This window comes from Melopsittacus undulatus, chromosome 9 (genome assembly GCF_012275295.1).
Source record: "Melopsittacus undulatus isolate bMelUnd1 chromosome 9, bMelUnd1.mat.Z, whole genome shotgun sequence".
NCBI classification, from domain to species: domain Eukaryota; kingdom Metazoa; phylum Chordata; class Aves; order Psittaciformes; family Psittaculidae; genus Melopsittacus; species Melopsittacus undulatus.
Window position 1 is genome coordinate 15,706,929 of NC_047535.1, and position 16,062 is coordinate 15,722,990.

Sequence of the window (16,062 nt, forward strand, 5' to 3'; positions counted from 1 at the left end):
CTGTATAGCATGTACTGAAGTGATCCAAAGAGTTACCTTTTGTGGCGTTTATGGATTTCAGGCTAGATTCTGGAGTTTTCACAGGGACAGCATCTGGTAGTTACACAGTGTAATTGGGAATATCTAAACTGAGTATGGAAGGAAACCACTGAGCTCTGCAGTTTCTTGCGTGTTGCTTGCTGTTAAATTGTGAAAAAACAGTGACTTTTGATTTCTGACTTGTTCCATCAGGTGGTGCAGCAGGAGTGGTGTCTAGGATCACAGGTTCTGTTGGAAAAGGTTTGGCTGCTATTACTATGGATAAAGAGTTTCAGCAGAAACGAAGAGAAGAAATGGGTCGGCAGCCGAAAGACTTCGGTGACAGCTTGGCAAAAGGAGGAAAAGGCTTGTTACGGGTAGGAATTTGGAGTTGAGATAATGATGTGCCAGCCCTTAACTCATGCTTGAAAATTACAAGCAAGAAAGTTTTCTTTATCAGTTCATGAACTAAATATAGGAGACAAACAGGCAGTTGATTTATAGGAGACTGAGAATAGTCTATCAGCTTCAGTGTCTAAGGTTGTGTTTTTAGCAAACCTGAGAGAATTGAAGGTAGGGTCTCAGAAAGGAAAAGTGTAGGAAACGTTACTAATTTTTCCAGCAACATATAAATAAACAAGTAGTTTTTCATCTTCAGTGAATGTTTTGTCTAACTAAAGTAGCTGGGCACTTATTTTACTTTGCAGTCAGTTCTGTTATTAAAATCAATTGGAATTAGGAGCTCTGGGCATGTGCTGCACACTGGGAATGGCTTTCTCTATGCTGAGGTCTTATAAAAACTGCTAGATTTTCTTGACCAGAAAAAGTAAACATGAAGCAAGTGGAACACGTATAAAAGTAAATACTGCGTTTGGTTGGAGAGATTTTTCTGAAATAGAAGCTGTTCAACTCCTGGTTTTTGGGTTTTTTTTGACCTAAAATCAGGAGCCTGTTCAGGTTGCTGAAAGGTCACATCTATTTCTAGTTAAAGTGTTAAGTAGGATCATGAATCATAGAATGGTTTGGATTGGAAAGGACCTTAAAGCTCATCCAGTCCCAACCCCCTGCCACAGACAGGGACACTTTCCACTAGAGCAGCTTGCTCCAAACCCTGTGCAACCTGGCCTTGAACACTGCCAGGGATGGGGCAGCCACAGCTTCTCTGTGCACCCTGTGCCAGTGCCTCAGCACCCTCTCAGGGAAGAGCTACTTAGTATCTAATCATGTAAACCGTTACTGAGATATCTGTATTACCTGAATGCCATTTAAGTCTTCTAATAAATTCTGTTACTTTCCATTTAAAATCAAAGCAGTCAACATATTTCTAAATAGTTATAAGTAATAGACGTTGTGAAGTTGTTTCTGATACTGTTTACTGTAAAGTTGGAAGTTACCTCAGTGGAGTTTTAGTCTTCTGCCTTAGTGTCGTTAAAATACTTGAACTTTAAAGTAATCCAGAAGTTATTTGATCTTAATTTTTGTTGAATATGTGGTATCACTCATTCATGACCGGAATTCTTGTAGCTTCCTGTTAGTTCTGAAAGTGAAATAGTGACTTTCTTAATTATTGCAAGACTGATTGCTGTACAAAACATCTGTTGGTCTTTCTTGCTAGCATAAATGGTGATTCACCCATTTTAGGTTTTCTCCCTCTCTTCTTTCCCTCAGTTATAATTTTCTTAAGATGTTAATGTAAAAAAGAGCAAAAGCAAAACCCCAGCCAAACAATGTTTCTGATGTTGAACTTCATCATAAAGTTCTAAAATGAAAGATGAGAGACAACTGGTTGCCTAGTTGGATTTAGAACATTTCTGTTTCTGTGTAGGAGCATAATTATCTCCTTCATTTTAGGGTGTTGTTGGAGGTGTGACTGGCATAATCACGAAACCTGTAGAAGGTAAGTACTAAGACTGTACAGCACTGCTTGAATGGTTGCCCAATACATTATAATTTACTTTGTAATTTTAAGAAATATTACACCAAGTGTAGGTAAGGCATAGTGAGATCATCTTTGTATTTCCAATTTAAATGTGACCCTATGTGATGATTTACTCAAATCTATTCCTAGCTGTTATTGGCTTACTACCTTTTCAGCCTTGGTATGAATTAAGGAAAGGTGAATGTATCTTCATGGTATATTTTGTTAGGCCTGCTGTAGTACCTAATTTACTGTTTGAAGACAGAAAAAGCCACTAAAAATAATAGACTAAAAAGCAACAAGTGAGAAGGTTTTTGGAGACTCCAAAGATTGGAGCAATCATAGAGTCAAAGAATAGTTAGGGTTGGAAAGGACCTTAAGATCATCTAGTTCCAACCCCCTGCCATGGGCAGGGACACCTCACACTAAAGCATGCCATGCAAGGCTTTGTCCAGCCCGGCCTTGAACATTGCCAGGGATGGAGCATTCACAGCTTCCTTGGGCAGCCCATTCCAGTGCCTCAGCACCCTAACAGTAAAGAATTTCTTTCTTATATCCAATCTAAACCTCCCCTGTTTAAGTTTGAACCCATTACCCCTTGTCCTGTCACTACAGTCCCTAATGAAGAGTGCCTCCGTGGCATCCCTATAGGCCCCGTTCAGATACTGGAAGGCTGCTATGAGGTCTCCATGCAGCCTTCTCTTCTCCAGGCTGAACAGTCCCAACTTTCTCAGCCTGTCTTCATATGGGAGGTGCTTCAGTCCCCTGATCATCCTCGTGGCCCTCCTCTGGACTTGTTTCAACAGTTCCATGTCCTTTTTATGTTGAGGACACCAGAACTGCACACAAGCTCCAAATGAGGTCTCACGAGAGCAGAGTAGAGAGACAGGATCACCTCCTTCGACCTGCTGGTCACGCTCCTTTTGGTGCAGCTCAGAATACGGTTGACCTTCGGGGCTGTAAGCGCACACGCAGCCGGTTCATGTTCATTTTCTCATCAACCTATAAATGCATATTTGATTTTATGTCTGAGATCAGTATATGTTTTTGTGAACACAGTCACTTTATCAGTATGACAGATGATGAAGAAATCCAAGATAAAATGCCTCTTATTAAAACTCATGCCAAAGTGAGTTAAATGTTAGAAGTTATTTGTAACTATATTGTATTTTATGCTTTTTTGACAGATACTTTGAGGTGTAGGCCTTCTCTCACTGGTGGATGAACACACATGCTTTCTAAACATTTTCTTGGCTTTTCCATAGTTGTGTATTAGCAGAAAGATATAATTTTGAGATAGAAATAGCTGACTTCCATTGTACCTGTGCATTCTTAGAGTCTTTAGATTATTTTGTTGTTATTTTCCACCTATAAAAAATAGTATTTTGGCCTACAGTCCAGAATGAAAGCATGGGAAGGAGTTAACATCTTAGTTATGCTGGTTATAGAGGCTGGTAAGGTGTTAAGTGAATAGCAGTGTGTTTGAACAGACAAGGAAGCTATGTGTGACTTCTCATGGGGAAGGGTTTTTTTGTAAGTGGATCATACATAATGAATTGCCGTGGGTTGTTTCCAATACAGACCAGTTCTAGTGCAGTCTGGAGCAGTAATGGTTTTATTCCATGTTTTATGTTTTTGAAACTATTTATGTTCTGTTTTTTTTTCTTTTTTTTTTTAAGGAGCTAAAAAAGAAGGTGCAGCTGGATTCTTTAAAGGCATTGGAAAGGGGCTTGTAGGGGTGGTAGCCCGCCCAACAGGAGGCATTGTAGATATGGCAAGCAGTACCTTCCAGGGAATTCAAAGGTAAAATGTCAGGACGAACTTCCGAAGTACTTAATCTGCATATACTGGGTTATCAGGTGGTAAAGTGGTCCAGTAGTAACACACAACTGTAGTAAGTACAATATGCACTAGGATAGATGTGGTTGAGAGATGTGAAGTAGCCTCTAACGAATGTATTTTATGATGATTGGAAATTGCTGCTTCAAAATACATCTTGCAGTGTTGGAGTGCAGGTAATTTTCTCTTGTCATTCCCTCCCCTGATGAGAAAGTAACTGAAAGATCTTGTGTAAACTTTACTTTTGAGGTTAGGTTTGTGTAGTGCTGATTGCAGATAGCTAGATGGCACTTGCTCTAACAAAATCAACCACTGCAGTTGTCCGCTAGTTTGGAATTTGGTTAGCAGTGTGCATTGTGGGCTTCTTGTGTTTTAAAGGGAACTTAAGCATGTGTTAATAAACATGAGAACCCTTAGTAAATTATCCATGGTTGGGAGCAAACTTCTACAAATTATTCTTTAACTGTCTGGTTGACCAATGTTATTTTGGATTTATTAGTAGCAGTGTGTTTTTACTATCTATACCTGTAGAGTACTTAGGAAGTGCAAGAGGGTTATGTGACAAGTGAAAGGGGGACTTTCTAAAGATGAATTGTTGAAACTCAGAATTACTGTCTATGGCAGGGTGGCAGAATCAACTGAAGAAGTATCCAACCTCCGTCCTCCACGTTTCATTCGTGAAGATGGCATCATCCGTCCGTACGATAGGGTGGAAGCTGAGGGTTATGATTTATTTGAGGTATGATGTGCATTGTAAATACAGTTAAAATTCTCTAACCATAGGGTTCCATAAGGATTATGTTACAAAAAATAAAGCTGCCAGGAACCTGTGTCAGTTGTTACCTGTAGTGAAAATTTGCCCCTGCAACAAAACCTATGGTTTTGCTGTTAAATGATCTTCTGTTTATTATGTTCGGAAATAGCATATCTCATTCTCTGGAAAGAGGCAGTGCTATTAAGAATTACTAAGATTACGATTTGAGTATGTGGCAACAAAAATATTTTGGTACTCAGTTCTAATGTTTTGCTTTATAACAAATCTGAGGTTGGTTTATAAACTAAACAACTTTTAAATGGGACATAAAGAGCTTATATAAAACTACTGAAATTTGGCTTGGTTGTTTTTGGTTTTGGCTTTTGGTTGTTTTTTTTGGTGGTATCAGCAGTTGAAAAAAACTACATGTATTCTCAAAATACCACCTTTTGTGTTGCCTTACGTTCTTAATAGCAACATGTCATAGCTATATGCATTGTGTGGATGTTGCACTTGCTTTTACATCTGGATCTAGCTAACATTTAGAGGATGAATAATAGTTCTTTCCAAGTCTTAATGGTAATCCAGTTAATCTATATTTCAGCTATCATATTCTCAAAACTTATCTTAAAATGCTTGTTTTGTTGCTAAAAAGTGAAAGAACTGTCTACACCAACAATTGAAGACCAAAACGTGCATATTTGCTACTTCTTTCTAGATGTTTTTAATCCTTGTTTCCTATTCTGTTTCTAATGTTACTCTTCTTTCTTTCTTTCCTGGCATACGCAGCAAGAACTGGAATAATGGCGTAAACCTTTACCATATTTCTTCTTTATTTTTGTCATGGGCTTTTCTCTGCCTTAAGTATTTAGATTGCATTTATCATGTCCTCGCTAGTTCATTCCTATCTTTTCTGTGTAGCAGTTGAATAAAACAGAGTTTCATGTTCTCCAGCCTAAGAAAAACAAATAAACTTGAACTAACCATCTTCAATTAAGACTAGATATTTGTTTTTCTAAGGACTTGTAGCTCCTTATGAATGGCAGCAGCAAAAAGCACTTGGGAAAAAAAAACAAACCATGGTAGGGTAGATGCTGTTCATTCATTTGTTAGTGTTCTCCTACAGCTAGGGCTGTGGATGAAGGGAGGAAGCAACATTTTGATACTTGGGTAAAGCTTCAAATAGTGATATTGAATAGCATTCTTGTCTGTGAAAATGCTTATAATTTCATGATATAGAAATACTGTTTCCATCTAAATGCTAAGAAAATTTGGATTTGTATTTTCTGTAATACGCCATAGGCCTGCCATTTATATGTGTGATGATCCACTATCACTTCAAGACTTCAAGCTACTATTACTACTTTGTTATGAAATTTTGTCAATTAAAAGATGCAGCCAGCTCAGTTGACTCTGGCTTCATTCACTGAGTCTTCTGAAGCTTTCTTGTTCAATATACTGAAATGTAAATTTTCAGCTGTTATATATAACAGATATATAAATATCTGTTTCTAAATTAAGTGCTGACATAAATATGGTTTCTAATACCCCATCTTATAAATTAACAGGCTGTTCTCAGCAAATTGGTTGCCTGTGATACACAAAAAAGTAGTTGAGCAGAGACATCTCTCTGCTAATGCCTAATATGAATACTCAGCTTATATAATTTAAAATTGTTTAAGAAAATAAATCATTTAGTGAATTTGTATTTCAGTTGACTAGATGAAATGAAGTCATTGTGACATACTGAGCTGACCAAAGTTCTTCTTGTAATGAGATACTTTTGTTCTTTGCACTGTATTTTTTGCATCTGTCAAAAAGGAACAGTTATCCCAAGTAACACTCAGAAATAGATATTATGTCATTACCTGCATGTTTAATACTTGTATTTTTCTTAGATCTGAATGGTATAGATTGGAATTGTATACTAACCAATAATGAACCCTCTTTATATTTCACTACATACAGTTTCTTTTCAAAAGTCAGTTAATTGAATACAGGTTTGTTTGGGTGGTGGTTTTTTTTTAAACAAACTAATTTTGATTATTATGCAAGAGGTTAGTGTTGGAAAGGTTTTGTTTTCTGAAGTAAATTACAGCAAGAGAGGCACAGTGTCTTTACAGGAAATAGTATATTTAAAAAGGAAGACAAGTCAGCTTATAGGTTCTAGTGGTGTTGATTTTTTTGATCCAGTTTTGACCTAATGTTAGGAGTAGCTTAACCAGAATCTCCACCATCTCATCTCTTTCTTAACCAACTTTAACACATATGTCCCTATAAGATACATGCTTACAAGGGTAAAACCTTGTAAGGTTTCCTTAAGGAATGGGTGGCTAAACAAAAGTTTCACTTAAATACTCACTTGTATGTGCAGTGCAGACATTGACAGACATTACAGCTCATCTTAGGAGGAGCATATGCACAGGTTTTCAAACCCAACTTGCTTCTTTCCACTCAGAAGGTGTTTTGTGTGCAGGATGAGGACAGTAGCCAGATGGAGTAGGTCTTGTAAGCTTGTTTATGCAGCGCATTTTCCCATAAGTGCTGGATCTAATATATATGGGATTATACACAGGGGTCTGTTCAGTCAATTCAACATCTGGAAAGTCAGGTCTTTCAGGCCCTGTCTCTAGCTCATGCAATGAGGCTTTGTAGTACAGAATGTAGTTTGTGATACATAAATGCACAGTACGTATAGCTGGAGAAACAAAGAACATACAAGGGCACCTCGAGGAGAACAGTTTTTCAGGGAGTATGTTCTCATAAGTCTTAATCTTTATATGAGGAGTGATGAGATTTGCTGGAACTGTAATGAACACCTTTGGCTTTGTTAGTCTTTGCCTTTTAATACACAGGTATTGATGCCTGCTCTGGTGAGGAGACTGTCTTCTAAGCCCAGCACTTAGAGTCTGACATGATGCAGTTCATACATTATTCAATGTCTATGGCATTGCTTTGCTTCATTTCCCAGTTAAAGCATGGAGCTTTATAAAGAATGCAGAACACTTCATGAATAATTGAGACGTGGTGGTGAGACAGTGTGATGTGGCAGAACAGAATACTATGCTAGAAACTGCAGATTCTGTTTCTGGTTGGGTAGCTTTCTGCTGTGTAAATTAGCACTGGTTCTTTCACTTCCACGTAAAATAAGAGTGAGCTGAACTTCTCTCAAGTGCTCTAGTATTCATATAAAAATAAAAGCTTTTGATAAAGATGCTTGAATTTTAAGAGTGTGCAGATCATGGAGTAATTTGCATCAAGAGCAATCCCCTTTTTACATAGTGTTATTGTGCTGATGTCTGTGAGGTGTATTGAGAATAACACTGAGAAGTATTGCGTCTCAGGCACAGAGCTCTGTGGGAACTCTTACTCCAGCAACATATTGTATGTAAAGTCTAAAAATATGATCAGGATTGTTACTGAGTTATGAGAAACAGGCTTTCTAACCAAGCTTTGAGTTGAAATAGAGGATCATGCTTATGAATAAATCTGTTTTAATATGAGGCACATCTCATTACTGCATAGCCAACAAAAGGATTCAGAACATGGATTGCAGCCTTTGAATTCCAGTCTTACATGTTGGTGGGTTTTGTATTTCTTTAATTTGTACTTGATTTTAAACCAGCTAATGTTCAGGTATAAAGCATGAATTCATACTTTGATTTTAGTCGCGTGCTGCCATCTTTCTTCTGATGTTTAGAAGAGAATTTAAGATAAGCAGTCTTTCTGGTGTTTGGGGTTTTTTTTTCCCTTTCACATACATTTAACAGTTTCGGAATTTTTAAGATGGTCAAAGTGATATTTTTTATAGAAGATGTGGACCTTCTATTTTTGGTTGCTGTACAATGCTGAATTAAAATGTTTCTCAATCACTGCATCACTAAGGAACAAACCCAGGAAAGCAGTATGCTGTTGATTAAAACTCGTGAATATAACTCCACTTTTGAGCTTAAAGGACTTTTGGGGTTGGTTGCAATGTATGGTGATGCTTTGAGACAGCTGTTGAACTTTTAAATATATGAAAATAAAATGCAAACATAAATAGATGTTGGAGCATCTTTTAATTCTGTTGTAAGCTGAGTTGATAAAAGGTCTCATAATTTGGGTTACTTAAACTGTGTACAGTTCTTACACTCTATATGATAGGTTGGTCATAGATAACTGGAGTCAAGTTGTGCTTCTTGACAGTTTTATTGATCTAGCTCTGAAATACAGAAGCAAATGCATCTTTATAAGGAATAACTAAAAAGATACTGAATTTTCAGCCCTTCCTCCTCAGTTGGTACTCACTCGTTTATCAGAAACAACATGAGAAATTTATTGGTAGATGGTAGATCATGTGTCTGAGATGCATGGACCATAGGTTAAAGTTCAGCATCTCAGTTGATTGCTCTGTGGTGAAAGCTGAAAGCTCTTTATTTTAGCACTAGATGGTAAGTTTTGTTTTGCTCATGGTGGTCAAAGAATGCAACTACGTTAGTGACCCTGACGTGGCTTTTGCGACTACTGTGCTGGAGCCCCGTGTTTGTTCAAAACGTCTTGAATATACATGGAATCCAGATGCTTTTACTGGCTGGATGAGGCAAAGTCCTGGTGTGCACATCTTCTTTCCAGTGGTCTGTATTCATAGTTCGTCACTTGAGTTGTCATTGTCTAACAGAAACGTGCTGGGTAATTTGATCTATACTTTCATATGCCTTCTTATTTTGCATGTTGAATAGACTTGTCCATACAGTGCTTCAGAAGCCTGATCTGGAGGTAAATTGAGTATTGGTAACTTGATAGACTATTTCTAAGGATCTGGATCATGTGCTGCCTCCTTTTAAAGGTGCTGTTGTAGGATTTTCACTCTTGAGGCAAGTTCGCAGCATGGGGTGTAACAGAATGAACATTACTAAACTATTAGCACAGAAAGGAAATTAAAGCTGAAAAAATGGTCTGATCCTGCAGTGTCCATGTTCCACCTTTTGAGTAGGGCAGATCAGACCTTTCAGTGACTCAGCTTCATGAGTGAGAACACTTTGAGAGACTGCATTCAGAGAAGCTTTTCAGTGAGGTAACTTTTCAAAAAGGTTTTTGAATTGAAAACCCTGCTTTGAGTTTTCTTTTTCCAGGCCAAAAATTAATTTCTATTTCTGTTTCAGAAATTGCACATCAGAAAGCTGGAAAATGAGAGCTATCAATACCACTGTGCACTTCCAAGAGGCAGAAGAGCAAGCCTTATTGTTACCAATAGGTATTAAGTCTTGAAGGCTTTCTCGTAAGGGCTTGTCTGCGTTTCAGCTTGGGGATTAGACATCTGCCAGGTCTAAACCGATTGCTATTCTCTGTATATTTACTTTCCTTATCTATTTTCTCTTGTTTTTTTCTTTTTTAAAGTTTATTTTGTTTCCTGTATGGAAAATGTAATACGGTAATGTTGTCAATATTAGATATTAATTCAGGAAGACAGTTTACTCTGAGGTCAATGACCCTTTATCATATCATGGATATCATTGACCCTTTATCATATCATGGATATCATTGTTTCTAGCTTTTCACATTAGCTTGTAGGAAGTTTTTACAGTCAAACCAACATTTTTATAATGCGTGTTCACAATCTTATTAATTAAAAGGATACTGTAAACTGAGACTTACGTTTTTGTACACGTCTGAAAATTAATATTAAACTCATCAAAACTGCCACCTATTTTTGTCTTAGTGCACAGGCTGACGTTGTTGCTTCGGAGTAATTGAAAGGCATGGAGCTAGCAACTGTACGCTGTAGCAACTGATCTTCTGTCAATCTAGTAGTAGTTGTGTCACTGTGGAGCTAGCATGTAGCTGTTTGACTACTTTCATCTGGTAGAGGCTGAGTTTGAGGTACTGGTTTGAATTAACTGATGAATGCTTAGTATTCAATTTTAGCAAAATGTTTGGATTTGGAGGGCTGGGTGCATTTTGATTAAGTTGGCTGCACATACTTTGCAATACCATAGATCATCTGTGAGTCTTAAGAACAAAGTTATTATCTCAGAACATATATTAAGGAAATACAGTTCTGCAGTGACTGAGTGGGTACTTTTAGTCCAGATAGAAAATACCTTCTCAAAGAAATTTCTTAATTTTGTTTTATTTTTTCTGGCAAAGTTCTAAACCCAGGGAGAAATTGAATATTAACTGCTTTCTTCCAAACAGGAGATTGATATATGTAAAAGAAATTGAAATCTTAGGCCATTTAACAACAGAGTGGGATTACTTATTTGAAGACTTCACACGCTGTCCCTGTTATGAAGCAAATGTTTTAAAAATAACTGTTCTGGTAAGAAAAACATATAAACATTTTTAATTTAACATTATTTAGAGATCTGTTATGGATCTCCCAGGTGGGATGGGGAGGAGAATGGTAAGAATATAAACCCCATATATTGAGTTAAGAACAGTTTAATAATTGAAGTAAAGTAAAATACAGTGATAATAGAAATAATACCAACAATACTACTGCTAATAATAGGGATCAACAATGAAAAGAGAAATTCAAATTCAGAAAACACAAGTGATGCCCAATACAGCTGCTCACCACTTGCCAACTGATACCCAGCCCTGGGCAGTGATTGATCCCTTCTGGGTGACTCCCCCCAGTTTATATACTGGGCATGATGTGCTGTGGTATGGAATACCTCTTTGCCTAGTGTGGATCAGGTGTCCTGTCTCTGCCTGCTGCCAGCTTCACAAGCCCTTCCTCACTGGCAGAGCATGAGAGACTGAAAAGTGTTGATCAGAGTAAGTGCTATTGAGGAACAGCTATAACACGGGTGTGTTTATCAGCATTGTTCTCAGACTAAAGCCAAAACACAGCTCTGTACTAACTGCTAGGAAGAAAATTAACTCTATCCCAGCCAAAACCAGGACAAGGTCTAAACATGCTCTTGACTTATTTTATGGTTCTAACTGCTAACTGTGGGACTATGAGACAGGATTTACTAAGTTTTCTTGAAAGTGTATGTTGGGTTGGACAGAGGCCACATGGAAATGTAACCTGAAGTTGACATTCAAGCCATTTAGGTATCATATTCTGCATTCTTGTTTTGTGAGTCACCTGAAGTACATTTTTGTTCCCCTCTGCAACAGGATCAAAAGATGTTCCAGAGGAAGGACGGTACAGGTCAGGAATGTGTAAAGGCAGTTCAGCTTCAGGATGAAACTACAGCAAGGGTATCTTTCTTTTTTTATCTTCTTTCCTTTTGATATTGTTAACAGTTCTTGCAATTCAGTATGTGAAAGAGATGGTAATGTTCAGAGACCCGTTATAGAATAGGCTGCTCTCCCTGAGGACCATTCACTGCTTTCATGTTGAAGAATGAGTTAACAAGGAAAATAATGAGATAAGATAGTTTAGAGCATTCCAGAGACTATATGCAATAATAATTTAAGGTTGAAATTGCAGTGTCTTAAGTTTTGTATAGTAAAGCTTATTAAAGGAAAATAATTCAAATAGCTGAAGTATTGACAGTAACACTGAAACTTTTTCTGGGTTGAATATTATGCATGTGAATCAGAAGCTGTGTATCTAACTTAAACTAGACAGTGAGTATGTAGGTTTTAACGTTTGTTGAATTAGCTTCTCTTAGTCATATCCTATGGAAGAAAACTGTGTGGTTTAATTTCCTTTCTGTCAATATGTTGCTTTACAGAGGATTTGTTGTGCCATTCAGGAAGCCCAGGCAACAAGAAAGCAACAGAAGTTGGTGAAGCAGGCATCGTTGCGATTGAAGAAACCACAAATGCTATCTTAATAATGAGAGGATTTGTTGGGTTTGACCTTTGGTATGCAGTTTTATACCTAAAGTTAATTAGAAACAACATGGAAGCATAGTGTAGAAAGTAAAGATAAAATATTTGGAGTCTTCCTTGGAAGGTAATAGCCATAAACACTTTATTTTAAGAAGCTATGCCTCTTTCTAAAACTATGGATTTCATTATCCTAAAATACACATTTAAATTTAAAAATCACACTCTGAATTTTATTTTCTGCCTTCTTTCATGTCAGACATTCTTGTAAATGGATTCTAAAATAAAGTGGTTATCTGATTTGCACTGTAAATTTATGGTTTACAGAGAGGTTGTAATAATTGTGGTTCTAGTATTTTGCAAAATAAAATACTTAGGTTACTGATTGAAACTAATTAAAACCCCTTTATTTTAGGCAGCTTTCTCTTAAAATTGAGACACACATGTACATAATTTAGCTACTATAATTTCTTCCCTGTCCGTTTACTATTGTAAAATATTGCACTAGAGCAACCTAAGAATGAGTATGTAGGAAAGAATAGGGTATTTGTTGTCAGGAAATGCTTGGAATTTATAATGTTGTCACTTAGACTATAAATGAAAATCTGCACTTAAAAAATGGAAAATATTATTCACCTGTCACATGCATCTGTATGGCTTTGGTTGTATCACTGTAGCTTACAGACTTCTTCAGGAGGAGCAGCACGGGGGTTTTAGACAGAATTGTGTATGAAAAGCTTAAATCAAAGTAATTAACTTTCCATATTTCAATGTATAGTTACACCACTGGAAAAGTGCCATCTCATTAAGTTCAAAGTCACTTCTGGTATAATACTTTTGCTGCAGTTTCTCTTCCTGAAGACTATTAGTATTCAGTTTAGCAAGACATTTATGCACACTTAAAGTACGTGCCTAGTTCTTAATGGTAGGAATAATGCCATGAACTTCATTGAGAAAGGTTCCATTCTTAACAGTAGACACATACATCAGTAACTGTCTGGCTCAAAGATTTTATGAGCAAACACATTTGAGCTCATTGATGAGTGAACTGAGAGCTCTTGCTGACAGTCTATGGCTCTCAAGTAAGATATGAAGTGTCTTTAAAAATACTCATGAAAACTTGCTCTTTCCAATTTTACTTGGAAAGAATGGTTTCTGTTCTGGGATTTTGGTGGTTTTCTTTACTTAATTTTGTACTAGAGAAGAGCTATAAATACAAACTTGAAGACTAAAAGTGGCAATATTCTTGCATAGATCTACTCAGTAAGTGGAGCAATCATGAGAACCAGGCCTTGATTTTGAAACTCTTTCTGCTGAAAGGCTGGTGAATTCTATAAATGTACCCTTAACCTGTACCTATGAGCTCGTCAAAACTAGAAAGCTTAAGATGTTTAAAAGTAGGCTGCAGAACAGAGAATCTTCAGAGAGCATCTGCGATATGATTTTATTGCTGTTGTATGCACATGGCTGTTAATCTGGTCTGCTGTGGTGGAACAAATGTGGTACAAGCTTTAACTCTGTGATATTATCTATTTTCTAGAAAGCTCTGCTCAGACATTAACTAAATTAGCTGCCTGGGATGTATGTATTTCAAGCCCGTGTTTTTTTTTAAAAAAGAAAATAAATTTTTATATGCAGTTATTTGTGCTCTGATTTTAAATGTTGTTGCTTCTAAAATACTTCATATGTTGTTGGTTTGCCATGTGTCACTGGCACTGTGTGAAAAAAACTATGGAAGTATTGGAGTACTACAGAAGATCGTTTTTCCAGCTTGGTTTCTGGCATGTAAGGGATAGTTGTATGTGTCTTGCCTCTTAAGTCATAGTTGAAATGAGATTCCCTGTTAGTCTACTCTCAGTGTGTGTTTAGATGGTATCATGTGCCTATTTGGAGACATTGGAGAATTGGAGCTCATTCTGATGACGTTTCTGGCTCCAGTCTTCTGCTTGATTCGGTTCTGTACTTCCTCATTGTTATTTATAAACTTCCAGCTTGAACTGTGAACAGTAACTACTTTACTTTCTCACTTTATATGTGATTAGGTACAATGAAGTGGATTGCTATTTAAAATAGTCTGAAGAAGCAGTAGGATTCTATAGAACGATTTTGTGTTTGGAAATGCATGTCTTTGTGGTTTGGGTTGCTAGCTGAATTTGAACTCATGGATGGCACTACAAATTCCAGCTGAGATAAAGAACAACTTTCTTTACCACTTGGATCAAGCACTCAAGAAGACACAAGAAAGATTGTTTGATAAGGAATTCCCATTCTTGGTTAAATGAAGATGAATGTTGAGACCAAGAAGTTTCCACTGCTTTTCCTGTGCTTTCCTCAAGTGTTCCATTCCATTTTACCATGCATCCTTCTTTCTTTACTCTTGTTTTTCATCCAGGCTTTTTCATTGCTGTTTTCTCTCCAACTTCCTGTGCTGCTGGCTATTCCTGAGCTTTGCTCTCTTGATTTTGGCAACATGCTTTTCCTCTTCCCTTTCTGCTCTTTTCCTTAACTAAGTGCATCTTCTTGAAGTGATCAGGCTGTTTAGGGACAAGGAGGGTCTCTTGTCTAGTCCCTAAGTATATATCCAGCACAAGAACAACTGCAGAATTAGATCTTGTTCAGATCATCAGTAGGAATGAGATGTTGATGACCTGTAGTGATGAATTTCAGCTAGGTGCTGCAATGTGAAGTGAAAGAGATTTTCTCAAGTTTGGGGCTTTTTTTGTGGTTTGGATTTGTTTGGTTTTGTTTCTTTTTACTATCTGGCAATAGAGTAACTTCCCATACCTTTTACATGTTTCAATGAAGCTCTAGGGTTTCAGTATTAGTAACATTAATTCAGAGCACAAGTTGGCCAGACTATTGAGATCTTTCTAGACCTTTCCTTACAGTGAGCTCCTGTAAGTTTTTGCTGTCTTAAAAGCCAAATTTTACTGAATCTAAGACATGGAATACTTGTTAATTAGAACTTCAAGCAGTTAGATTGGATCTAGGTCCTTGACTGGCTTCAGTTACGCAATTGCTGTCCACCTCATCATATGTTCCTCCAGCTTTTAAGAATTACTTTTTGTTTTCTTTTCCAAGGTCTGGATGGGTGTTTGGTCCTTGCAACTATTTTCTCAGTCTCCTGCTTGAGCTGTGGCCTCCTTTCTGAAACCTTCTCAGCCCTTTTCCATGCACTTCCTTGACAGCAAGCTCAGTTGCTTGCTAGGTAGAGAACAGTGTCTCCTTCCTCGGTGTAGATCTTCCTTAACCTAATAACCAATTTAAAGGACAGAGGCAGAAAATGATGGTATAATCAAACTGTTCAATGTAAAAATATTTTAATATGCTTTTGCTTATATTATTATAACTGTATAGTGCTTAAAAAAGAAAAATAGAAGAGAAAGACACGGGCTAGATAATGGATATTATTTGTGGTTCTCAAAGGGTGGTGCTATCGATTGCACTTAACTGTGGACTTACTTTATGGAGTATCTTACTTGGATATTTTTCATGGAATTTCTGTCCTATCTGGAGACTGGTAAATCTTCACATGCTGAAACATTATATTTTGAAAATGCCATCAGCCTCTTTAATTTATTACATGAGCTTGGTCCATTTTGCTGTTAACTCTTCAGAGGGATTTGTAGGATCTCTTTCAATGGGAATTTGATATTCACTGTTGCCTCTTAAGGTTACTACTACCAGTCATTCTCTGCAGAATTACAATAAGACAACCACTTAAAACTGTTGAAGTAGACTTTAAAAAGAAACAAAATCCATC

At 37.1% G+C, this 16,062-nt stretch overlaps 1 protein-coding gene across 1 annotated transcript in view; it reads left to right on the plus strand.

The window, feature by feature from the left end:
* VPS13C (vacuolar protein sorting 13 homolog C) overlaps window positions 1–13,940 on the plus strand; it is an 88,410-nt gene extending 74,470 nt beyond the window's left edge. The window contains exons 78-85 of the mRNA XM_005145751.3: window positions 232–395; window positions 1,870–1,915; window positions 3,616–3,739; window positions 4,400–4,514; window positions 9,674–9,765; window positions 10,707–10,830; window positions 11,640–11,723; window positions 12,203–13,940. Of these exons, the coding sequence (XP_005145808.2) occupies window positions 232–395; window positions 1,870–1,915; window positions 3,616–3,739; window positions 4,400–4,514; window positions 9,674–9,765; window positions 10,707–10,830; window positions 11,640–11,723; window positions 12,203–12,304 (851 nt within the window). The 3' untranslated portion in view covers window positions 12,305–13,940. The remainder of the gene's footprint in view (window positions 1–231; window positions 396–1,869; window positions 1,916–3,615; window positions 3,740–4,399; window positions 4,515–9,673; window positions 9,766–10,706; window positions 10,831–11,639; window positions 11,724–12,202) is intronic.
* The last annotated feature ends 2,122 nt before the right edge of the window (window positions 13,941–16,062 follow it).